Below are 24,839 nucleotides of genomic sequence, written 5' to 3' on the forward strand. Positions count from 1 at the left end.
GGTCTGGAAGATGGGGTGCCTTTTCAAAGGCCCGGGAGCATGACACTGAGAAGTCTTACCCATTTGATGGCGAGGGTGGGAGGGAGGGGACTCTGGTTCTAGGAACAGAGGTCTGAGACGAGGGCAGCGTTTCCCAGTGTGTCCAGCAAGTACTCAGGAGTCTGGAAGTTTGAAGAGTGCTGGTTCAGCAAGCCACTTTACTGCAGCACGGCCCCCAGGACTCTGGACTTTAAACACCCCCCCCCACACACACACCTTACTGAATCTGCTTTTAACATCTTCTAGCAGGGTGAACACCTGGATTGCACTGGGTTGGGTTGGGGTTGTCGATGATCAGCTGTGCAGAATGGGCCCCTTAATACGGGACATTTCTTGTGCCACAGTTTAAATGGTCAACAACCCAGATTACAAAAAGTGTTCAGGGCCGAAGTTCAAAAACCCTGCTGACACAAAAGGGCAGGCAAGTCTTAGAATCACTTTCTAGTTGTACCTACCTGCTCTACTTTGATCTTAGTTTCTTAATTCTTAATTCTTACTTCCTTAGATGATCCCAAGAAATTTTAGAGCAAAGGCAGTAAACTCTGCAGGTTTTGATGGGTCTAGATTAAGATCATTGGTAGCCACAAAAGTAATTCCTGGTAATTAACTAGGATTTGAGAAGCAAAGTCTTCTTAAAATGAGTAATTAAAGTTTGATAAAATGATAAGCATACCTTTGAGAAAATTTCAGCGAAGTGTTCTGATTTTAAAAAGCCCAAAATATTATTTCTTCTACTTTTTCATGCAAGGGAAGCCCAGGCTGGCGCACCTGCCTCTATCCTGTGCAGGTTCTGTTGGTATGCTCACAGGCACGCTGCGGGCTGAGCACCGCTGCGCCTCTGGAGATGTCAGAAGCTGCTGACAGAGGTTATGGTGGCTACATTTGGCACAGCCTTAGGCCTCCTGTCCCTTAAGTAGAAAGATACATGGTGCGGGCCTCCCCGGTGGCGCAGTGGTTGAGAACTGGGCTGCGAAGCTGCCCGCAGCCTCTGCAGCGCCGCTTCGATCTCTGGCTGCCAGCGAGGGCCCCACAATGCGCGCAGATCCCTCCTGCTGCGCCCGCTGCTCCCTTCAGCAGTGTACTTGGTCAGTCTGCCTGTTCTGTTCCCCGCTCTGGCTCTGGTGAATTCTCTCACCCTCCTGCGCTTCTGACTGTACCCAGTGCTTGAATGAATGAATAAATAAACAAACAAATAAATAAATAAATCTTTTTTTAAAAAAATAGAAAGATACATGGTGCAATGAAATAAATGCTGGCTAATGTCAGCGCCACCCAAGCAGGTAGCGTCTCTGGATAAAATAGTTCTGCACAATGTGTTGTGACCTTCACAATTCCAGTTGTATTACTTATTAGCAAAGTAATTTCCTACTTGAAGTAACACAGAAGTTGCAGAAATCACACAGAAGCCCCTGAGTCCTGTTTCTTGGGCAGCGACAGTGACCAGGCTCATGCGGTTCCTCATAGGAGGATAGTCAGGCCAGAGGTCGGCCAAGGTGGGTGCCAGGGCTGATGTTTTGGTGTGTTAATGTAACTTTTTCAGTCATTGAGTTAGTAGAAGAGTTTTGATTCAAAGAGCTGCGTTTTTATTCACATGAAATCTCATGCTAAACTTTTTTTATTTTTTAAAGATTCATTTATTTATACAAGAACCAGGGTACAGGCCAGATGTGTGGGAGAGTGAGAGGATTCACCAGAGCCAGAGCGGGGAACAGAACAGGCAGACTGGCGAAATACACTGCTGAGGGGAGCAGCGGGCGCGGCAGGAGAGGTCTGCCGTGCCATGTGGGTATCTCCGCAGCCGGTGGGAATAGAACCAGCTCTGCAGAGGCTGCGGACAGCTTCACAGTGCTGCATTCAACGGCCTGCGCCACCAGGGAGGCCCCGCATACTTTTTGATCTGCTTATTTTAGAAGGTAATTCCTGGTGTGGTAACTGAGCGCTGCGTCTGTGTGCCAGGCTGGCGCCAGGTGTGGCACCTTTTCTCTGTCTCCCAAGGGCTTCCCATAGCATTGGCTTCAGTACCTGACTGAGTTCCATTTAATTTTTAATGATTAAGGAATTTGACTAAAGCATGGGATCGAAGAACAAAAAAGTATTTTATTATAAATTTTGTATGTATAGAAATCTAATCCTGCAAAGAGCTTAGTTGTGTCTGAAAATGAAGTGGGCCAGTTGTCAGAGAGCCGGGGCCGGCCTGGGCTCTGTGGTGTGTGAAGTCAGACGGTGGCAGTGTGCAAACCAGAGGCAGCAGAGTCAACAGGTCTTAGGTACTGAAGTCCTCTGGGGTGAGCTCTCGTTCTGTAAAATGCCTACACATCCTCAGCGAGCCTGCGTTCCTGTCCTGCAAAGTGGGCATTAAAAGCTGCTCTCAGGTGTCACTTGTGTGTGAGTAGAAAATGGCTCCTGTTTGTCCTGAACTATTCTAGACATTATCTAGAAAAAGTTTCTTACTTTTTGGTAGACTGTTATCCACCGAGGGGATTGAAGAGAGACCCCCTGCTGGAAGAGATTACAATCAGCCCACGGTGCTCTTCCATGTAATCCACACTGGGCGCTGTGACCTTGTGGGGCTGCGCGTATGTCATCTGGGGTGAGGACTGTCTGGCGGGAGGGGAGGTGCTGTCACTCATGCCCTTGATCATTCTTTCGTTGGTAAAGACCACCCCCCTCTCATGAGGACCGATGGACATGTTTTCTCAAGAACAAATGCAGAGAGGCACGCGCTCCGGCTGTTTCTGGACACTGAAAAGTCTGTTTCAGCGCTGGGTCGTGCCTGTGAAGTTTGGAGCCTGGGAAGAAGAGAGGGAGTGTTTTTATGAGTGGACACCCCCCCACCCCCCCCCACCCCGCCCATCTCATCCGTGCTTCAGCAGCCCTGGGGGCAGGATAGCACGGATTCTAACCCAGAGGAGCCTTCCAGACACCACTGCCAGTTGTTCTGTCGGCCGTGGCTCCTCCACGTGTGTCCTTGGTCCCCTCCAGCCGGCAAGAAGACAGGAGCAGTGAGGGCGTTTAGAGAACCCGTCGCTGTTGGCCCTGCTGCTGTGTTCTGGGCTGCTGCTCTGTGAAGGCGCAGGAGTCAGTGGCAGAGTGGGAGGGGTCCCCTTGGGGAGTGTTTGAGAAGCATGGACAGCGACACCACCGAGGTTAGTCAGAGCTGGTTGACAGTGTCATTAAAAGGTGGAACTCTAAATTGTGGCTTTTTAAGTGAGTCTCAGAGGCACTGTGTCAGCACCTGGCTTTTGATCAGTCGAGGGCCTGGTCCTTCCAATTTGCCTCCAGTCTTGTTTAATTTACTCACACAGTTTACGCTGTTTATGTTGAAAAGGGTACCAGCTTCTTTAAAAACAAAAACAACCCATTCCCTTTAGGGAGTCCAGTCTGGCAATTCACAAAACGCTGAACTAATCCAAATGACATTTATTTTTAGGCTAACTTCCTAGCGGTCTTCTTGCCTCTCAGTGGCTGCGCTTCCGTGGGCATGGCTGCCCCCCCACGCCCCCCAGTCATCGCTCTCCACTCCCCTCCATCTCTCTCCTTTAGATGCAGCCTGAGTCTCAAGCCTTTTTCCCCTCCAGAAGTCCTGCCCTTGAAAAGATGTTCCATGAGCTGTTTGATTTACTCTCTCGAAAGTCTCTAGACTCACGGAGGATTACTTGGGAATTAAGAGAGAGTAGAATAGACAGTCTCACCCACCAAACTCTTGACTCCAGGAGTGAAGGCATGTGACTGTTGTCAGCCCTGAGATTGGGATTTCATAGGGAAGGGCTCATTCACACACAAACTATCACCTCACCGACTGTGGTTTTTAAGAAGGTGGAAACGTGTGTTTGCTTTTCCAGTTGTAGCCGTTAGTTTGCGGCGCTATAGAATAGTTTATTCCAAGTCTGTTAGTTCTGTTTCCCAGCGGGCTTTGTGACTGACAAGGTGTTTTCTTGCAGACACGAGTTGGCGCTCCGAGGCCACCTTCCAGTTCACTGTCGAGCGCTTCAGCAGACTGAGTGAGTCGGTCCTTAGCCCTCCGTGTTTTGTGCGAAATCTGCCATGGAAGATTATGGTGATGCCACGCTTTTATCCAGACAGACCACACCAAAAAAGCGTAGGATTCTTTCTCCAGTGCAATGCTGAATCTGACTCCACGTAAGACGGTTTAAATGATGCAATTACAAACCCACAAATAGTTACAGTGCATTAATCGGAAGCCGGATTTGATCGGCCTCTCTTTGAATTTTGCATTTCTTTTTGAATTTCCTTGCTGCCTTCACATAGTTCTTTGATTTTAAATTAAATACATTTCGCTCTATAAAACTCACTAGTAGGTAATTCTAGCCAAACTAGAAAATTGTCTATTTTTCTTGAAATGAAAAGCTGAAGTCCCTGTGAAAGAAGCAAGCAGCCCTGGGGCATGAACCAGAGCCCGTGTGGACTTGCTGACCATGGGAGGGGCAGGGGTGGCTGTGGCAGGGACCGCAGGGGGACTGTCTCCTCAGGCCCTGCCACCGCCTCGCTGTGTGTTGACTGATTCCTGGGGAGGACAGTTAGTTTTTATACATGGAATTTCTAAAAAGAGTCATACAAATGTCTTAAAATTGGGGAAAGTTTTTTTTCTCGATGAAACCAGATATTAGAGACTTCACATTTTCTACTTACTGATTTAACCTCAAAATCAGTTTAACTTCTGGCTCTTCCTCCTAATCTGTCACTGTTCCTGATTGGCATTGATCAGAAGCTCAGTTGACAGAGTGTTTGAAGGGCCCAGAAACACCTTGTGGCCCATCTGTCGCGGCCTGCCTGCCACCCCCGAGCGGGCCACCGTGGGCCTGTGGCTTCTGCTTCCGAGGGCACTGGCGCTGGCTGTGCTATCACAGCACCAGGGGCCACCATCCAGTTTCAAGAAATGCCCTGTTAGTTTAGAGTACGGCCAGGCCTGGACCTTTGGCCACGGTTCTCTTCCTGCCTTCCCACTGTGATCTGCTTTGATGACTGAGTGTTTGCGTCTGATAGACAGCGTCAGCCTTCACAGTGCCTTGGGGAGACTGAGCTCTGCCTGGCGTCATCCTCCTGCACAGGCAGAAGGTGTGGCACCCGAGGGCTGCAAGCACCTTGGTTCAGCTGTGGGGTTTCCTTGTAACTCCCCTTCACTGCGGACCTTAGTAGGGTACAGTGGGATGTCTTTCTGGTTTTTAAAAACATTTCAACACTGATCCGAAGGCCCTTTGTGGTCTGCCCCATACTCGGCCGCATCTGCCATCACCCCTATGTGGGCTTTGGGGCCCACGCCCACCCTGTGCACAGAGGCCACGGCAGGGGCGCTGCGAGGCCCGTGTTACTGGTGATACCTTTCAAGCCCAGATATTTAAGTCTGTTCCTGTAGAGAAACAGCACCGTTGTCGTGTTCCCTTTCTTTGTCAGGAATGTGCGGGCCCTACATTCCGCTGTGCTAATACTAGACTGTTGTCTGGGCCTTAGTCTTAGAGCTATGGCCAGTGCTGAGAGCTTAGAAACTGTTTTATAGTTGCAAACAAAAAAAAAACTTAAAATCTTTTGGAAATTAAAAAAACGCGCGTTCTTGCTCTAGACCGTGCGTGTGAAGGGGCGCGCCACACCCTTGCAGTCCTCTGTCTCCTGGCCACCGGGAGAAGAAAGAGGAAATAGAAAACACAAGTGCCACGTCGTGTGTGCTGGTTTTTAGTGTCTTTAAAAATGTGTAAACATCCGTTAAATGTCCAAAGAAGCTTAGATTATTGTCTTTGACAGGTCGTGGTCTTGTCACGCGCAAGCTGTGCTCAAGATAATAAACTACAGAGATGACGAGAAGTCATTCAGCCGTCGAATTAGTCATTTGTTCTTCCATAAAGAAAATGATTGGGGATTTTCCAATTTTATGGCCTGGAGTGTAAGTAACCTTATATTTAGTCTAAGCGTCATTGCTTCTTCCCCTCCTTCGTTTACTCTTTAGACCCTTCTGTTCATTTTAGAATCCAAGTGTGTGTTTTCTGAAGGGGAACGGGCGCCTGTGCAAATGTGTTCCCCACAGTTTTAGCAGCACCTGGACGCCAGTCTCCACTCTTGCCAGACACAGTGACATAGTTAATAGCTTTCCTGATAGATCGACTTTCCCTTAAGAGAAATAATGCTGGTTCTGGGGCCTTCCCCCAGCTTGGCCTGTTGCCATGTAACTGAATGAATTCCCAAGAAGTCCGCTTGGGCTGCTGGGACAGGGGACGCCAGTGGAAGCTTTAGAAAGGGGGCTCCTGCCAGCCCTGCTGGAGGAGCAGGCGCAGCTTCCTCCCGTCATGCTGCTGCCTGCCTGGGAGAGCCTCAGCCTCTCCCAGAGGAGCAAGCAGTGAAATCAGAATTTAGTGGCAGTTTAGTCTGTGAAGTACAGGGAGCTAGAGTAACTGTCTCTTTGGAATAAAGTGAGCATTTGTGTCTTAGGCAGTTCTTGAATATTCCCTCTTTTCTTAATTGAATTGCTATAACTGACATGAATATTCTCGTTTTTTTATAGGAAGTGACTGATCCTGAGAAAGGATTTATAGATGATGACAAAGTTACTTTTGAAGTCTTTGTACAGGCAGATGCTCCCCATGGAGTTGCGTAAGTTTTTCTTTAATTGGGCGCTATTAACAAAAGGTCCTGTGCTGACTTTCGAGATGCACTTGCCTATGACAGATGGGGACCCAGCAGGCCTCACCCTCTGTGCTCGCTCCTGGGCCCACGTGGCACAGGGGGCGCGTGCCAGCCTCACCCCCGGTCCGTTGCTGAGCAGTGTCTGCCCGAAGGCCCTGTGCCTGGGGTGCAGCTAGGTCAGGACTGCCCTTGGCTCTGTCTGCAAGGAGCGACTAGTCGGGTGGCCTTGTTGGGACCCGCGCTGAGCAGTGACAGTGGGACACATCTGGTTGGATTTTGAGGAGGGCAGAGGCTGAACGACTGGGAGGTGCACCAGTGTGTGGCGATGGGGGGCTCAGGCGGGGACCTGCTCTGCCACTGGACACGGAGTGCTGACGCCATGGGATGTGTTTGGCCTTAAGGAATTTTGGGATGGGGTCGTTTGTTAACAAGGAGAGACAACGCAACTGGGGTAGGGAGTAAAGACACTGGCGGGCAAGTCTGGGGTTGGGTGGAGCACCAGGCACTTGTGAAGGGCAGATGGGAAATAGGGAGCAGGTGTGTGGGTCAGCAGACTTCCGGCAGGGCTGCAGGTCTCCTGCTGTGCTCGGGGTGGGAGGCGCTAAGCAGCAGGCACCCAGCCTCACTTACTGCCCACCAGGATCCATGGCACCCTGCTCTGGCACAAGTGCCAGGCTGACCTGGGTGGGGCGGGGAGAGACACTAGGGTAGCCCAGGTAGTGGGGCATCAGGGGCAAAAACAGTTATGTCTCTAAAATTTGTGCAGTTCCTCTCCCCACTCCATTTTCAAAACCTATTGTTTATGATCCCATGTCTTTAACTAAAAATGTGTATCGGGCTTTGGAGTCTTCAGGGTCAAAACATATTTTCGTTCAGTCTCAACCTGTCAAAAATCTGTTGTATCATTAGCACCTAAATCTTTATGACTATGTTTTGTGTTTTTTTAAGATCTCATATATATATGTATGTATGTATGTATGTATGTATGTATGTGTGTGTGTGTGTGTGTATATACACACAAACGCACACACACACACATGCAAGAACTGGGGTGTAGGCCAGAGGTGCCGGGGGTGAGAGGATTCACCAGAGAGTGGGGAGCAGAACAGGCAACTCTACTGAAATACACTGCTAAGGGGAGCAGTGGTAGGGAGACAGGAGAGGTCTGCTGCACCATGTGGGTAGCTCCCTGGCTGGGGATTGAACTCGTGCTGTAGTGGCTGCAGATAGCTTGCTTGATAGTGCTGAGATTTAACCCCTTGCACCACCAGGGAGGCCCCAATTATAGTTTTTAATAGCTGGCTGTAATTGAGGATTCTTGTGATTCTTGCCAATTTTTAAAATTATTTACATCCACACAGGTGCATTTTAACCAGAGCCAGTGCGTACACCTGAGTATATTTGCCAGGCCACGGGCCAGTCCCAGGTCACATTCCCGGTGGCCACAACATGCAGTAGTGTTTCCACCAGTGTTGTCTGCTGAGGGTGGTTGTTCTTGTTCACGACTCTGAATCCAGCGCAGAGGGAGATGGGGGTTCTGCTTTCCAGTGGCATTCTGTCTTGTTTCCTGTTAGTATCTGGGGGGGGCAGTATGGGGGACTCTTTTAACTCTGGCCTTTTTCCCTAACCCACCAAACCACAATAGAATCAAGTGGAAAGACTGTAGCTTCAGAGTCTCGAGTAAAACTTGCCAGGTCCACGTACATGCCCGCCTTTTCCTGTGTGTGTGGCTCAACAGAGAAGATGCATTTCACCGTCTTCTCCTGCTCTCTGCACCTGGCACCTAAGGGCATGTCATACCCAGACCCACAGGGTGAAGCAGTGTGACAAGGGAGGCAGCAGGGTCAGCACCTGAGGGCTCGCCGTAGTCAGTGGTGGCCAAGTGGATGTCAGCAGACGTGGGCTTAAGTTGCTTCTGGAGCGTGCACCGGTGGACGCGCTCGGCGAGCAGCGCTGTGACTGCCACAGGGAGCTGGTGATGAGCGCTCCTGGCCGTGCTTTCCTCGGTGCCCCAGGCCAGCGATGGTCACTAGCCTGGAGGGGTGTCAGGCTGGTGGGGAGAGGGGCCATGCACAGCAGTCAGGTGTCAGCCACCACGCTCCACTCACACTGCAGGAGCAAGGAGCTGTCCTGTGCAGTTTTCCCTCAACCTCGAACTGATCTTGTAGGTGGGATTCAAAGAAGCACACGGGCTATGTCGGTTTAAAGAATCAGGGAGCGACTTGTTACATGAACAGCCTGCTGCAGACTTTATTTTTCACAAATCAACTGCGAAAGGTAAATGGATGGTATTTCTCTCCCTCGACCTTCCACCCACCCCTTTCTCTCACGTGTTCAGGGCCAGGCTTTGCCATGTCTCTTCCTGGGGCACAGAGCTCTGCTCAGAAAGGGCCCCTCCTTACCATCTGGACTCCTTGGTGCTTGGGCAGTCAGGACCTGGTGCTGGACATTGACTGCAGCTATTAGCCTTAACCTGAATTGCACCAGAAATAATAAAGGTTAAAAAAAATACATGAGAGCCTTCAGCAGCAACATTTGAAAAGTTTTGTATCAAAATCAACTAGTTGAAAAAGCATTGGCTGTCAAGTCTTCATTTTCACTTCTTGTAGAGACTGCTTACTCCCGTCAGAATACCGAGACAGACAGTAGAGCCCTTGACCCCGCGTGGACTGCCATTTGGGTTCCAGGAACACTGCGTGCACATGTGGAGAAGCAGGGGCCACTGCCCTCCTGGTGGGGGACATGGCTGATCTGCTGGCCTCCCAGTGCCGCTGTGCTCCCCTGCCAGACAGCGCTGGCCACCCAAGAGGGGCCTGCCGTGAGGGGTGGCTGGACGTGGCCACTTCAGTCACATTCAAGTTTTCAACAAACTTTTTGTTAGAAAGTAATGTTCATTTAAAAATGTTGCTCCAAGAAGTATGAAATGAAAGTGGTTCTCTTTGGATGGGGAACTACAGATAACTTCTAAAATACTTAATTTCCCAGACTGTCCGTAAAGACTTTCATGGTTTAAAAACAAACAGACTTTGACTTACAATCTGGGATAGGTGAAAACCCTAGCCACTGCCGTAGCACTGGGATATTAGAAGTGAAGCTTTCCCATAAGATTCTATTTTTATTTCTGAATCAATTCTTTTAGGCTGTTTACATGATGCCAACAGAGGGCGATGATTCATCCAAAAGCGTCCCTTTAGCTTTACAAAGAGTGTTCTACGAGTTACAGCACAGCGATAAGCCGGTGGGAACGAAGAAACTGACAAAGTCATTCGGGTACGTCCCCGCTGCTGCCCTGCCTGCTGTGTCTCCACGCTGGACAGCGGCACCGAGGAGCTGGAGGCAGCGTAGCGCGGGTCCCCCCGTGTTGCCGCTGGCGGCACCGTGTCATGTCCCATCTCTTTGGAAACAGCGGCTTTGTGTTAGCACTTTGCCTAGGAAATAATTTACCACCAGAAAGTTTTACTTTCTAAAAAAGGACATGTATAGCTGTCAAATGAATTCTTGTGTACTCGAGCAAACACCACCTGCTCTTGCAGTGAGATTTCAGAAGTTTTAAATTAAAAGTTCTGACCATTTTGTTGTCCTATTAAAATTCCGTTTATCTTGGAATTACAATCTCCAAAAATAAATTTTAAATAAATGGCTGATGATACACAGTATAGTTTTTTTTTTTTTAAGTTGCTTTTTAATTAACTTGAATTTGAAAGTTGGAATATAAATGTTCATTTTATCTTTCTAAGGTGGGAAACTTTAGATAGCTTCATGCAACATGATGTTCAAGAGCTGTGTCGAGTGGTAAGTTCCAAACTACAATTGTTTACTACTTTACATTTAATATTTCGAAGCACTCTCAGAAGCTGTTATACCGAGTAAAACCTTAGCCCTACTTCGCATCATCCTAATTCAAATATGCCCAAAACCAGGCTAGAAATAAAATGTAGTATCTGTGTAGTATAAAAGCCAGGGAGAAATGAAAGACAAAAAAAATATTTGAAAAGTGTAATGTGAAGAGGAAGTTTGAATTTAAATAGTAGTAGGTAATATAAGCCCAATTTGTTGATTTGTTACATCTGCCCGAGTTATTAGTCAAAAAGCCACAGATTGGCGTAGGTCGCTCTCCTCATTCCATCTAGAGCAGTGACTTCTGTAGCTTGGCAGACCCCTCCTTTACACAGAAGTATGTGGGTGATTCTCCTCAGAACTGTCTTTAGTTACTAGCGAATTACCGTTCTTGCAGTTGTGATGAAAGACGTGCGTACACGTACACACACACGTGCACACACACACAATGGCGATTCAAGGTGATTGGCTGGGCAAGGTGTGTTTTCTTTTTTGCAGCACTAGCTGGATTGAATCCAGTTCATTAAATATCCATGGACAAACCAGTCAATCCTGTTGACAGGCTCAACCTCATTAATCTCTTGGTGTGGACCAATACGAGTTAAGTTTAGTGATCAATTTACATGCTTTTCCACAGAGGTAAAAATGAATATAAAAAATGCTTCTAAAGGCACTACAGATTACTAATTCATTCCAAAGGCTGTGTAAAGGGTTAATCTCAACTGTTGCATGTAGATATTTTTGTAAATATCCAAGCAAGGAAGAAGATTTTGTATGTTTTTGATAATTGCATGCCAAAGGTCATAATATTTATAGTCTAGCATTTCTTTGAGCATTGAAATTTCCTTGTCAAGTTTCAAATGACTTGAAACGCTCAGCCTAAAGTTTGCTTAAAACCAACATTTTCTCTTTCAGTTGCTGGATAACGTGGAGAACAAGATGAAGGGCACGTGTGTGGAGGGCACCATCCCCAAGCTGTTCAGGGGCAAGATGGTGGTATGTGCCGGCGCTGGGGGTACAGAGATGGGCTGTGCTGGTGTCTGCCTGTTGATACTCAGCCACCTTGTTTTCCTTGTTTTAGTCTTACATCCAGTGTAAAGAAGTAGACTATCGGTCTGATAGAAGAGAAGATTATTATGACATTCAACTAAGTATAAAAGGAAAGAAAAACAGTAAGTTCTCTGTGTACACTGGCACACCCTCGATAACTTCCTGATTGGGGTTAGTGTCTCATTTACACCGGTGATCTTTACTGAAATTTGGGCTAGAGACAGAACATTGCTCAGATCACAAATGAACAGTTCCCTCGGGTGAACCCAGCCAGTGAAGAAGTAGAAGCGTTGCCCACGCCCCTCAAGCCCCGCCTCAGGAAACCACGAGTGGGGTTTCTAATGTTTGTAATTTTAAATGTTCGTGTGGAGGAATAGCTGGGGTGTGGCCCGTCTCGCCTTTCTTTTGCTCAACCCTGTATCCACGGGAGTCGTTCATACTGCACCTACCAATCGCTTGATTCGTTGCTTTGTAGCATTTTTATTGCTTTAAATATTTCGTCTCTTTACGGAGCCGCCTTTTCTTCATACTTGTGTGGTTTGGGGGTTGAGGTTATCGGGCATGCGGCTCCCCGACCCTCCTGCGCACTCCCGGTGCCCGTGTAGCGGCCTGTCAGAGCTCTTCCTTTGTCTGCGTGTGCACCACTGACACCCTGTTGCCCCCCAGCTTTACTGAGGTACACCCAATGAAGTCGTGGTATTTACAGTGATACCCGCATCGGAAAGGACGCCTCATCCAGTCCGTGAACACATCGGTCACCTCACATCTCTCTCTCTCTCTCTCTCACACACACTGTTTTCGGTGCCTGTGTGAGAAAACCACTTCTTCTGGCAAATTTCACTCATCGGTGCAGTCAGTGTTAGCAGCTGTCACGTGTCACACGCTAGCCCCTCGGCCCTGGCGAGTCCACAGCCGCCCCCTCCCCCCAGCCGTGGGTCCGCTCTCACATGGTCTTCATGACTGTAGCTTTGTCACACGCGTCTGGACAGAACTTGTACTTGATATTTGATTCTGTTAAAGTCGTTAAAACGTCAACTCCCATGTTGGCCATTTGTGGCCCCTGGTATCCTTAGAGTGGTCACCTCTTTGCTGGCGCCCTGGAGGGGACTTGGCGCACGCGACAGTTTGGGTGGAGACTGAGTCCTTGCTCAGAGCTGGTCTCTCCGCCCTGTGTCCCGCTCCAGAGCTGGGCGGCCACGTCATGCTCAGAGCTCTAGTGGCCACTGGTGTTGACTTTTTTCCTCTTTCTCTTTAAAGTCTTTGAATCCTTCGTGGACTATGTGGCAGTCGAGCAGCTGGACGGGGACAACAAGTACGACGCCGGGGAGCACGGCCTGCAGGTACCGGGCGCCTGTGCTGCCGTCCCCGGCCGCGCTGCCCTCTCTTTGCATGGTTGTCCGTTACAGACCCACGCGTGCCTTTTTTTCACCTGCTGCTGGTATTGAGAACTTACAAGGATGTTATTTCTCGTCAGGCTGTTCTGTCTCAGAGAGCTCTGACTGTGTTGCTGCTGCTGCCATAGCTGTGTTTCCTACTTGTTAATGACTGTGGTGTGGCCCCCAGTGGCCAGTCTTACTCCACCTCACCACGCCCTGCTGCTGGACTGGATGATAAAGTCCGGAGTAGAGATTTCTCGCGCAGGCTGCTGTAGCAGTTCTGTTAATGGCAGCCCAGATACTGATCCAATCAGAACCTTTGAAAGGCACCAGCTGGAGCCTCTACCCCTGCCTCCCCCACCAAAGTCCCTACCGGGCAGCAGAAAAACTATTGCCTGCCTTGCTGGGTGTCAGGCAGACGAAAGCAGCGCTTCTTCCTTGTCATTCAGGAAGCAGAGAAAGGAGTGAAATTCCTAACGCTGCCACCAGTGTTACATCTGCAGCTGATGAGGTTTATGTATGACCCTCAGACGGACCAAAACATCAAGATCAACGACAGGTGAGCTGTTGTGGGCTGGACCTCAGGTCCCCGTCGTCCTGGGCGGGGTAGTCGGTGCTCTGTGGAGTCTTTGGAGTTTAAGGGCGTCTCTGATTTATTGAGGTTTCCCTCCTGCCCAGGTGTCAGCACTGTAATGCTGCAGGGGTCGCTTCACCCAAGAGGTTCCGGATTCTGTGGCAGGTTAGGGTTCCTGCAGGCGGAGCTCTTGCGGCTCCTCTGGGTCAGCCGTCCTCAGGATTTCCAGTCAGTGTGGTCTTGGCTGGAATGTACACGTTACCCCCGAAATGGAATTCGATGATAGATCCTATTTAAATAGGATTCTCCGGTATTTTGTAGTTTCTATTGATGTTGACTCTAGAGGTGTTAGAATTTCCAAGAATGCAGAAGCAGTGGGGCTCGTGTGCCCCGTCCCAGGTGTCTGCCACTTGCTTTCTCTCCTGTTTACTTTGAGCCCCAGCTTTGACAGGATAGATAGAGGTTGCTCAGTCTCCCTTCAGACTTGAGGGAGAGCGCGGCCTGGCCCAGCCAGCCAGGTGACACACCGCAGGTTGGGGCTCTGCTCGTCCTTTGTCTTTTGTCTTTTATGTCAGAAACTGTCTACCAGTCACGACCAGCAACCTGCAGACTAAATCCATTCTGCAGATGTGTTTTGGTGGTTCCTCACCTTGTTTTCATTGGAATTAGTCCCTAACATTTTAAGAAATCACGAGATTTCACGTTGAAGTCTCGGTCTGTGGCATCTTTTAGGAATTTAGAACATTTGGCAACGCTGGGCCAGGATTCCTGAGCGCCACGTGGGCACTGGCTCTGTCTGCACTGCAGGCCTCCCCTGACTTACTTCCTCTTCATGGGTTTCCACCATGTAATTGAAATATTTATGGAGCCCATAATTTAAATACAGGTCAGGTTCGGGATGTCTTAGGAAATCACACTGCGGAGTTTCCTTTCCATGTGTCTTCCTTCCCCAAATTTGATTTTTTACAAATTTGTGTGTTTCTCAAACCTGCAGTGGCCTAAGCCCTGGACCATCAGAATCACCCGGAACTGCCCACAGTGTACACGGGCTCTAACACTGACTCGCGTCATAGCGTTGAATTTGAAGTTGTTAGGTATCTCAGTGTTTAAGGCGTTTTCTCATATCTGGCTTTAAGTCTTGTACTAGTAGATGCAGAAATATTTGTTCTAGTAAGTTGCAGCTGCCTTAGTAGTAGTAGTACATCAGACTTCCTTTTCCAAATCAAGAAAAGCCAATAAATTAGAGATCTAACAACAAATAAAACCCAGTGATGAAACATGTCACATGTGACTAAAACCTGGATTTTTGTTTTTTTAATGTTTCTAAATAGGTTTGAGTTCCCTGAACAGTTACCACTCGATGAATTTTTGCAAAAAACAGATCCTAAGGACCCTGCAAATTATATTCTTCATGCAGTCCTGGTCCACAGTGGAGATAATCATGGTGGACACTACGTGGTTTATCTAAATCCCAAAGGGGATGGCAAAGTAAGTGTGGGAGGTGGCGGGGGGACCCTGAGTGGGGACTGCAGCCGTTTCAGCTGGGTGGGCTTGCTGGCTGCGGGGTCTTTCCTGGCTCTGGTGTTTTGATGTGTGTTCATTGCTGGTTCTTTTAAGATGAAGAGTGGGTTCATGGTTGCTCTTGTGCATCTCTTTGTCAGCACTGAGTGCTGGACCTTAGAGAATCCCTTCTGGCTAGTGTGAGGCACGGATCTCCCACTAAGGCTAATAGCAGCATGGTTTTCCATGGCCTGGTGGGGGGCAGTGCGGGCTAGAAGTCACTCTGCACTTCCCCCAGCTGTGGAATGCTTCCCCTGCCTGTTCGCCTACATCTCTGTGTGGGGTTTTCATCCAGGGAGCCTGCTGTCGGGACATGATGTCACCGGGTGGCATAAAAGGGCCTGGTCACTTTGATAACCACACCATAGGATCCCAATTCTGGGCCTCCCTGGTGTGGGGTAAGGGTTAAAGTCTCAGTGCTATCAAGCTTTTGGCAGCCACTGTGGCCTGAGTTCGATCCTCAGCCAGGGAGGTGACCCACATGGCGCAGCAGACCTCTCCTGTCTCCCTGCTGCTCCCCTCAGCAGTGTGTTTCAGGAGCTCCACCTGTTCTGCTCCCCCTCTGCCTCCGGTGAATCCTCTCACACCCTGCACCACTGGCCTACACCCCAGTTCTTGTATGCGTAAATGAATAAAAATAAATCCTTAAAAAAAGGAATCTCAATACTACTGGCTTCTTTAATTCTGTAAAAAGTTGGTAGTTTCAGGAGATTGGACCCTAAGTTGAAAATGAGCTATTTGAGGGCCTCCCTGTTGGCGCAAGGGTTAAGACGCAATCTATGAAGCAATCCGCAGCCACTGCAGCGCGGGTTTGATTCAGCCAGGGAGCAACCCACCTGGCACAGCAGACCTCTCCTGGCTCTCCCGCTGCTCCCCTCAGCAGTGTACTTGGGTCAATCCGCCTGTTCTGTTCCCCACTCTGGTGTCTCTGGTGAATCCTCTCACTCCCCGCATCTCTGGCCTATGCCCCAGCTCTTGTATGCATAAAGGAATAAATCTTTTTTAAAAAAAAAAAAAAGAAGAAGAAGATGATGAGCTATTTCAGTAGATCACAAAATTGCCCATGGATGAACGCTAGCAATTTCCCCAGACCATTGAGTGAGGAAAGGGGAAGTTCTGACGAGTCTCTGAGGCAAGGCCAGGCCTTACCACATCAGGTATTTTAGAATACTCGTGCTGCTTCTTAGCCCCGCCTCTGATGTCTCCTGGCTCTCCTCTGCAGTGGTGTAAATTTGACGATGACGTGGTATCGAGGTGTACGAAGGAGGAAGCCATCGAGCACAACTACGGGGGCCATGATGACGATCTCTCCGTGCGCCACTGCACCAACGCCTACATGTTGGTTTATATCAGGGAGTCAAAGCTGAGTGAGTGGCCAGTTTCTGTTCTTCCCGTCTCCCGAGTCTCCCAGCGCCCTGGGCTCTCAGCCCGCGGAGTGGGCCCAGGCGCGCCACCGGTCCAGACACGTCTCCCGTCCTGCTTCCAGCGTCAGAAGCAGGCTAGGATGGGCTTGGGCTTTCGTGTAGCTTCATGCTCCCGAGTGGTTTTTCTGTAAGAGAGGAGTCTGTGGGTGGTGATGGACAATTGAGGCCTTCCCCGGTGGGGAGGCAAGTCCACCCTGGGCAAAGGCAAAAGAAGGTGCATTTGTCCTGCAGGTGAAGTCTTACAAGCCGTCACCGACCACGATATTCCTCAGCAGTTGGTGGAACGATTGCAAGAGGAGAAGAGGATCGAGGCTCAGAAGCGGAAGGAGCGGCAGGAAGCCCACCTCTACATGCAAGTGCAGGTCAGCCTCCGGGGCCCTGGGGGCGGGGTCCGGGGTCAGCTGAGAGCCTGCTCCACACGCCTGGCCCGGCCTGGCCTTGTTCTAGAGGCGCTGTTGGTTGACTCAGGCTTGCTCCCATCGTTCCTGGGCAGCTCCTTGAGTGCTTTCCACTCACACTCAGGTCAGGCCCTGACCATCTGGGAAACACGCCCCAGCTCAGGGTAAAGACTGGGTGGAGAAGCGCTGAGGTCATCCGGCAGCGGCTGCCGCCTGTGTGTGGCGCGTGCCTCTGAGTGCAGAGGGGAGGAGAGATGCAGGGGCCCCCAGGACCGGCAGAAGAGTGCACAGGAGGGAGGGCCGAGTCCCCGGAAAGCAGGACACAGACACGGACAGGAGGAAGCAGCAGCGGTGGGGGGGGGGGGGGGGCGCCGGGGGAGGTGCCTGTCCAGGTTGCGGTTCATAATTCACTCGCAGTGTTAGGAGACAAAGGAGGCATTGGTTCTAACAAACTGACGGCATGGAAAAGAGAGGCCCACTGTGCACCTCTACTTTATGGTATTTGGAGACCACCCCACTTGTAGCTCACGGCCAGTGCTTGTGGATGAGTTAAGAGCAATCCCATTAAAGGTTTTGTCTTTTCTGAAAAAATACCTGGATTAGTCTCCTTGGTCATCGGTCACTCTTCTTGGATTTTCTAGGAAAAGGCCATTGACCTGAGTGGCTGGCTGGTTGCTTTTTATGTGCCTAAACCTAGACGTGACCAGCGGGGTAGACTTTGTTCATGCACCATGCGAACTTGTGTGTCGGTGTGAATGTTTTCAGATAGTGGCGGAGGACCAGTTTTGTGGCCACCAAGGGAATGACATGTACGATGAAGAGAAGGTGAAGTACACCGTGTTCAAAGTGCTGAAGAACTCCTCGCTGGCTGAGTTTGTTCAGAACCTCTCCCAGACCATGGTGAGTGCCTGTTCACCGCACTGGCTTGGCCATGCAGGACGGGCGCCTTCGTGCGCCCGCACCCCCCCCCCCCCGTTGCTGTGAGGCACACGACCGACCCCCTTCTCTGACACACCCTTCGTGTCTGAGCCCCAGCTGGCTGCGACCTGCAGATGGGTCTCCTGCCGCACCCGTACCCGCAGGGGGCTGCTTGTGCTGTTTTCTTACTGCAGCCTCATTGCCGCTGCAGAACTGAAACACAAGCCCATGTTGTTTTAATTAATTTTACTTTTTTCCAGGGGTTTCCACAAGATCAGATTCGATTGTGGCCCATGCAAGCACGGAGCAACGGCACCAAGCGGCCGGCGATGCTGGATAACGAGGCTGACGGCAACAAGACGGTGGGTGGCACGATGCAGGCGGCTGCGGCCCAGCTCCTTGGGCCAGCTTCTCCCAGCTGGACATTTTCCTCCGTTCTCAAGTATAGATTTCATGCCTGCTTAGCCATTAGAATCTTCTAAATTCAGCATCTCTTTTGGGCACAGATGATTGAACTCAGTGATAATGAGAACCCTTGGACAATATTCCTGGAAACAGTTGATCCAGAGCTGGCTGCCAGCGGAGCCACGTTGCCCAAGTTTGACAAGGATCGTAAGTGCCAGCCCCCGGCCCCCTCTGAGGGCAGCGATGGGCGAGTTCCTGGGCATGGCACCTCCCTTGCCTGGACGTCCTGCTACTCCCCAAGGGTTTCAGGCTTGTTGGTGAAAGCCCTGGGCCTTCCTGGGCAGCCCCATGTGGAGGAGGAACAGTGTGACTGACCCCCTTGCTCCTTGGGGGTGCAGGGGCCGTGGCCTTTCTCTCAAGGGTCAGAGAGTAAACACCCCATGCTTTGGGGGCTGCACGTTCTCTGCGGGCGGAGGCCAGGGGCCTGCACACTGCTTCATCTGCACGTTGTGGCTGCGGAGATGCAGCTGCAGCTTACATTGCCCTGGCAACTCACCATCAGCAGGCTGGCACCAGGGCAGGACCTCGGGTCCCTCGACTCACCCCGCATCTTGCCGCAGCCATAGCGCCAGCCTTTTGAGCGGGCCCCACCCGACTCGGGCTGCTGCGCCCGCCGCCCTCACTGTCCGTGTCTCTTAAGCATGGTGTGGCGTGTTCAGGCCCTAACCAAACCTGTTCATCGACTTGGCAGATGATGTGATGTTATTTCTGAAGATGTATGATCCCAAAACTCGGAGCTTGAATTACTGTGGGCATATCTACACCCCGATATCCTGCAAAATACGTAAGTCCTCCCTGTGCTCAGCTTTCAAATCAGTTTCGCTGAAGTCTCGGTGTGTTACAGCTTTGGGTTTCTCATTTTTCTTGAACCAGGTGACTTGCTCCCGGTTATGTGTGACAGAGCAGGATTTATCCAGGATACTAGCCTTATCCTCTATGAGGTTTGCGTGGCTCGTTTCCCTTCATCTGTATGTCCTCGGTGCCTGGGGGAGGTGTTTCGTTAGCCCCAAATTTGTCACTGGGTAAAGTCTACAACTAGGTGGGGCTCAGGGCGATGTTGGGTTGAGGATCACATTGTAGATTTGTGATCTTTACCAATTTAGGGCCGGTAATTACCTTATTAGAAAAGCGGGGCTGGTTTGGGACTCGCAGGAAGTGCCCTGTCAGGCATCAGACGAAGGTGCATTGTGACCATTTCGTTTCTTTGACTCTAGGAAGTTAAACCGAATTTAACAGAGAGAATTCAGGACTATGATGTGTCTCTTGATAAAGCCCTGGATGAACTAATGGATGGCGATATTATCGTGTTCCAGAAGTACGTACTTCCCGACGGGGCGCTCACTCTGTCCTCGTGTCGGGAGCCCCAGGCGAGGACGCAGAGTTGTCCCTCGACACCCCAAGGCGTGCTTAGGTGTTTCTCCTGCAGCGTCCTAGGGTATTAGCACAAGTGGCCTCTCGTTTTGGAGTCAGTGGCGATGAACTTGTCATCATTTCATGCTTCTGTGTCCTTAAAATGTCTGCAGTGAGGTTGAGAACTCTTGGCACGGTGGCAGTCATTGCTGGATTCTAAAAGGGTTTTCCTTCCCTTAAAACATGAAATTCCTTAGAAGTTAAATCTGCACATAACCCTGCGGGTCTGGCCTTCAACTCTTGCTGTTGTACCTGCCAGGGCTTTGCTCTTGATGCCTCCTGGCCAGGGCACACCTGGACACAGGTTGCAGAGCCCACAGGGTACAGGGGCACCGGCAGGGGTGAGCAGGCTCTTGAGGCCCAGGAAAGGGACTATCTAGGCTGAATGACTCCTCAGTCCCCTGCCTCAGCGCGGATGCTGGAGTCTGCCCCTCCTGCTCCAGTTACAGGGTGCCCTGCCGGCGTGGGCCCAGCCCTTTTGTTTGTTTCTGTGTCGAGATGAAGACTGGGAGTCCAGGGCACAGCCCGGGCGCAGGGTTGTCTCTCTTCTTGTCCCGGTTGACAGGGTGCGAGGGGCTGCGGGCACCTGGGAACGGGAGCCTGGGGTCATGGCTGCGCCCATCAGCCTCGATGGTGCCATCAGCTGCCCCTGGTTGCCGGCCCGCCCTGTGATTCAGTCTGCAAATTCTTTTTTTTTCCTCCCAGGGATGACCCCGAAAATGATAACAGTGAACTGCCCACCGCAAAGGAATATTTCAGAGACCTCTACCACCGTGTGGATGTCATTTTCTGTGATAAAACAATCCCTAATGATCCTGGATTTGTGGTTACATTATCAAATAGAATGAATTATTTTCAGGTATTTGAAAAGTGCTCTTTTCTCTTCAGATCTCACATCAGAAAGACTGAGTCCTTTTGAAAATTGCTTCTCTCACAATCCTCTCTATTCCTGGTATAATTTGGCTTAAGAGGTCATGGTTTCAGCAGTAACTTTGCTCCAATAATTACATACCGAAGGGGACACCCCCCCTCCTCACCCCCTGCCAAACAATCAGAAAATATAAAAATCTATAGACTTCATCTTTACAGTGATTTAAAAAAAAAAAACTCTTTTAAAAAGTCCTTTCAGCAGACAGGCTGCTGGCGCCGGGGAGCTGGCTCCGTCCAGCAGTATTCCCCTGTGGCGCGGGTGCGGCCTGCTGGCCTCTCTGTGAGCGGCTGGAGTGCTGAGTGATAAAGGCTGTACGCAGATTTCAGTTCCCTTCTGACTTCCGCTCCCTCCCTTCCCAGGTCGCAAAGACAGTTGCGCAGCGGCTGAACACCGACCCCATGTTGCTGCAGTTTTTCAAGTCTCAAGGGTAAGCCCACCCCGCTCACAGGCGCTCCCGGCATCTGCTCTCTGCCATCGGCTGCCCAGGCGTTTGGAATTGGCTGTCCTCAGTACGCAGCCACTTCACCCGCCGTGCCGTCTCCTAGTTTCAGATGTAGACTTGTCACGTTATCTCCCACGCTGCTCCAGGCGCCCCAGTCACCAACAGCCCTGGCCAAACCAGGCTGGCTTGGCTCCATCGTCAGCCCACCCGCTGGGCATCCCCGCAAGGCTGTCTGTGCTGGGTCACCCTTGGGGCAGCCGCCTGGGGACTCGGCGGGTTAGGGCACGGCCTGGACCAGGTCACACTGCGAGGCTGGGTGTGAGGCTGGCGGTTGCTTCCGCGTGCAGCTCGCGGGCATCTGTCCTAGGCACACGGGCAGGGTGTTGATTTCAGTGCTCTTTCCGGTATAGTTACAGGGATGGGCCAGGGAATCCTCTTAGACATAATTACGAAGGCACGCTACGAGACCTTCTACAATTCTTCAAGCCTAGACAGCCCAAGAAACTCTACTATCAGCAGGTACGGGTCCAAATTGCTGGCCCTGTGGCCGCGGGAGGACGCGGGGCCTGTGGGAGCCGGTGTGCAGCCCGTCTCTTCTCTCAACAGCTCAAGATGAAGATCACAGACTTTGAAAACAGGAGGAGTTTTAAGTGTATATGGTTAAACAGCCAATTTAGGGAAGAGGTAAGTGCTTTTTAATGATAGGAATTTTTTTGGAGCTTGGTGGTGGTTTCTCTCTTCCCAGACCTCGAAAACTTGAGCAGCAGGATGAGGGGACAACACGTTAGTGTCCCTGAGTCCCAGTGCGGGCTCCTGGGCCCCGACGCAGTCTGCCTGCTTCCTGCCTGCACCACCTCTGCGGTCGGGGGGCTGCGTAACCAAGACCCCAGTGACCCTGCTTTTACCAGCGGGAGACCTGGCAGCTCCTGCCTTGCTGCTTGGCCTGGGGCAGAACTGCCCTGGCCAGACGTCTGTATAGTGCGGACACCTCCCAGGTTACTGCTCACGGCCACTCCAGTCACGGGTCCAGCCGCACTTCTGCATGGTTCTTCTAGAAAAAGTCTGACTGCTTGTACGCTGAGCCTCCCACCTTTCCAGAATGGAGGGAGAATTTGAGACGCAGGCCAAAAATATCCCTACCTGGTGGGCGAGCTGGGCCTCCCCCACAGAGCCCTCGCCGTCAGGTGGCTGGGGGTGGGGAAGGCCCCGCCTGACCCCTCGGGACACTTGCGCGAATCACAGGCTTTTTGCTTCCAAGTGGCATTTCTGAACTCGGCTCGGTCCTGGGGGTTGCAGGCCATGGGCCGTGGGGCTGGGGGGGACGGTTGGGAATAATTACTGTGGTTGGTTTTTCTCTGCAAGCAGAGTAGTTTATTATGGCAGCCCTGGGTGTCTTTTTGAGCGTTTGTTCTCTCCTGTCATTCCTCAGGAAATAACACTATACCCAGACAAGCACGGGTGTGTCCGGGACCTGCTGGAGGAGTGCAAGAAGGCTGTGGAGCTGGGGGAGAAGGCGTCAGGGAAACTTAGGCAAGTACAGGGGCTGGACAGGCCCCTTGGCGGTGCCTGTGGGCCAGTCTCCCAGCCGGAAGCCGCGCCAGGCTCCTTGCTGCCCCTCCCTCGCAGCCGCTTAGGTTCCTCAGCCAAGCCACGTTTCCCTTGTCCCCTCCTTACCTCTGGCTCTTCATCAGAGTCGGGAGGCAGCGCCCGGCCAAGACACAGCGGGGCAGAGAGGAGGCCTGAGGCTCGGGAGGCTGCCCTGCTTGCATTTGAGAAGTGGCCTCTTCTCCCTCGGCCGGCACCGTGAGGCCGAGGGGATGCCGCCTCCGCCTGGCAGTGTGGACTCGGTGCCCGTTGCTGCCTGACACGGCTGCCAGGGCAGAGCCGCCCTGGGCGCAGCTTCCCAGAGTGCTTGCCGGGTGATACTGGTGAAAGAACGCGACCTCTCGTCCGAGCGAACCTGAGGACACAGTCACACGGCCCGCCTGGCTTGGCGGAAACCCAGTTCAGACTCCCTTTGCCTCCGCCTCCCCCCAAGCACTCCAGGCCCTCGGAGGCCAGCGTCAGGCGTTCCCTGCAGACCAGCCTCCCAGCTGGTGCCTCTGGGCCCCGCACACCTGCGCACCTCGATCGCGTTTCTAGAAGACTCCGTGGTCAGTTTTTCACATTCTCCCCCCACCCCCCTTGTTTTGTCCCTCAGGCTGCTAGAAATTGTAAGCTACAAAATTATTGGTGTGCATCAAGAAGATGAGCTATTAGAATGTTTATCTCCTGCCACGAGTCGGACGTTTCGAATAGAGGTAATGAGCCACGGCGGGGGGCGCTGCCTGTTGGTGCAGAGGCCCCGGCCCGCAGGCTGTCTGCTCTTGTGCCGGCAGTCGGCGGAGTCCCGGGGGTGACCCTTCCTCTCAGGGAGGTTGAAAAATTCATTATTTTATTGTGATAAAACACAAAGGAGACTGGCCTCGAGCCCGCAGCTCAGTCTTTACGTACATTCCGGGCAGCCACCGCTGCCCCTGTGGCCACCTTTTCGTCTCCCCCAGTTGGTCTCCGACCCGTGGGGGGAGCCTGTGGTTTTCGTTCTTAGAAATGAAATTTGAGCCTGGGCCACCGAGCAAACTGGTCAGAACTGTGGTCCCTGTTGGCTTTGGAGCCGTTCCATGTGGCCCCCCAAACCCGAGCTTCGCCTAGAAGCTGACATACCAGCTGACAGGCTTCAGCCGCAGGAGCACCGGGCCGCCCGTGGGAGTTGCGAGTCGGGAGCGGACGTGGTGTTTGTCCGCAGCGACAGCACTGACCCAGGTGTTAAATGTGTCCCCAGGAGATCCCCTTGGACCAGGTGGACATAGACAAGGAGAACGAGATGCTGATCACAGTGGCGCACTTCCACAAGGAGGTGTTTGGGACATTTGGGGTTCCTTTCTTGCTGAGGATACACCAGGTGGGTTCTGCGGCATTCGCCCTGCCGCGCCGGCTCGGGTCACTCTGGGCTGGGGCGGGTGCCCGCCCGGCGGCTGCCTGGGCCCAGGCGGCAGGCGAGCGTGAGCAGCGCGGGCACCGTCCTTGCCGTTGCAGGGCGAGCATTTCAGAGAAGTGATGAAGCGGATCCAGAGTCTGCTGGACATTCAGGAAAAGGAGTTTGAAAAGGTACGCGCGCCTCAGACCCGGCCGGCGGGCTGCGTGGGGTTGGCTGGGAGGCCGGGCTTCTGCTGAGAGGCAGCATCGAGGGAGTCTCCCATCTTGTCTTTCAGTTTAAGTTCGCCATTGTGATGATGGGCCGACACCAGTACATCAACGAAGATGAGTATGAAGTAAACTTGAAAGATTTTGAACCTCAGCCTGGTAAGAGCCTCCTCGGTCCCCCTCACCGTGGGGTCGCTTCTCAGCAGCTGATGGTAAGAGGCGGGAGGCCGCGGCCCTGGGCTGGAGGCCAGTGCTCCCGTTCCCACCGCGGGCTGGCGGCCGTCCCCCTGCTGCAGCGCGCCATGGGTTCTGGGGAGGGTCGACGCGCTCAGTCCGGCTGCGGTGGCGGCTTACAGGGGCCGGGATGGTAGAGGCCCCCGGGATGCTGAGTCTTGGGGCGCGAGGCTCAGGCGCTGGCCCTCATGGCTGCGGGCGGCTACGTGGGCCGGGCTCTGGGGGCCGCCGTGTCTCAGGTTTCTCTCTCCCCGCCAGGTAACATGTCTCATCCTCGGCCTTGGCTGGGGCTCGACCACTTCAACAAAGCCCCAAAGAGGAGTCGCTACACTTACCTTGAAAAGGCCATTAAAATCCATAACTGA

General features: G+C 51.8%; 1 protein-coding gene across 1 annotated transcript in view; it reads left to right on the forward strand.

Annotated features, from left to right (window-relative positions):
• Positions 1–24,839, forward strand: part of USP7 (ubiquitin specific peptidase 7) — a gene marked incomplete at both ends in the record, with an annotated part of 51,766 nt that extends 26,927 nt beyond the window's left edge. Inside the window, 29 exons of the mRNA XM_084249631.1 lie at positions 3,981–4,179; positions 5,797–5,935; positions 6,551–6,639; positions 8,841–8,949; positions 9,812–9,942; positions 10,410–10,464; positions 11,425–11,505; positions 11,591–11,681; positions 12,817–12,899; positions 13,385–13,494; positions 14,841–14,997; positions 16,292–16,436; positions 16,725–16,855; positions 17,657–17,791; positions 18,070–18,171; positions 18,316–18,421; positions 18,966–19,058; positions 19,148–19,215; positions 19,489–19,589; positions 20,390–20,543; positions 20,975–21,042; positions 21,468–21,576; positions 21,664–21,741; positions 22,487–22,587; positions 23,258–23,357; positions 23,879–23,998; positions 24,133–24,204; positions 24,309–24,399; positions 24,733–24,839. Coding sequence (XP_084105757.1) covers positions 3,981–4,179; positions 5,797–5,935; positions 6,551–6,639; positions 8,841–8,949; positions 9,812–9,942; positions 10,410–10,464; positions 11,425–11,505; positions 11,591–11,681; positions 12,817–12,899; positions 13,385–13,494; positions 14,841–14,997; positions 16,292–16,436; positions 16,725–16,855; positions 17,657–17,791; positions 18,070–18,171; positions 18,316–18,421; positions 18,966–19,058; positions 19,148–19,215; positions 19,489–19,589; positions 20,390–20,543; positions 20,975–21,042; positions 21,468–21,576; positions 21,664–21,741; positions 22,487–22,587; positions 23,258–23,357; positions 23,879–23,998; positions 24,133–24,204; positions 24,309–24,399; positions 24,733–24,839 — 3,125 coding nt within the window. The remainder of the gene's footprint in view (positions 1–3,980; positions 4,180–5,796; positions 5,936–6,550; positions 6,640–8,840; positions 8,950–9,811; positions 9,943–10,409; positions 10,465–11,424; positions 11,506–11,590; positions 11,682–12,816; positions 12,900–13,384; positions 13,495–14,840; positions 14,998–16,291; positions 16,437–16,724; positions 16,856–17,656; positions 17,792–18,069; positions 18,172–18,315; positions 18,422–18,965; positions 19,059–19,147; positions 19,216–19,488; positions 19,590–20,389; positions 20,544–20,974; positions 21,043–21,467; positions 21,577–21,663; positions 21,742–22,486; positions 22,588–23,257; positions 23,358–23,878; positions 23,999–24,132; positions 24,205–24,308; positions 24,400–24,732) is intronic.

Source organism: Talpa europaea, assembly GCF_964194135.1.
Source record: "Talpa europaea genome assembly, chromosome: 12".
Lineage (NCBI taxonomy): Eukaryota > Metazoa > Chordata > Mammalia > Eulipotyphla > Talpidae > Talpa > Talpa europaea.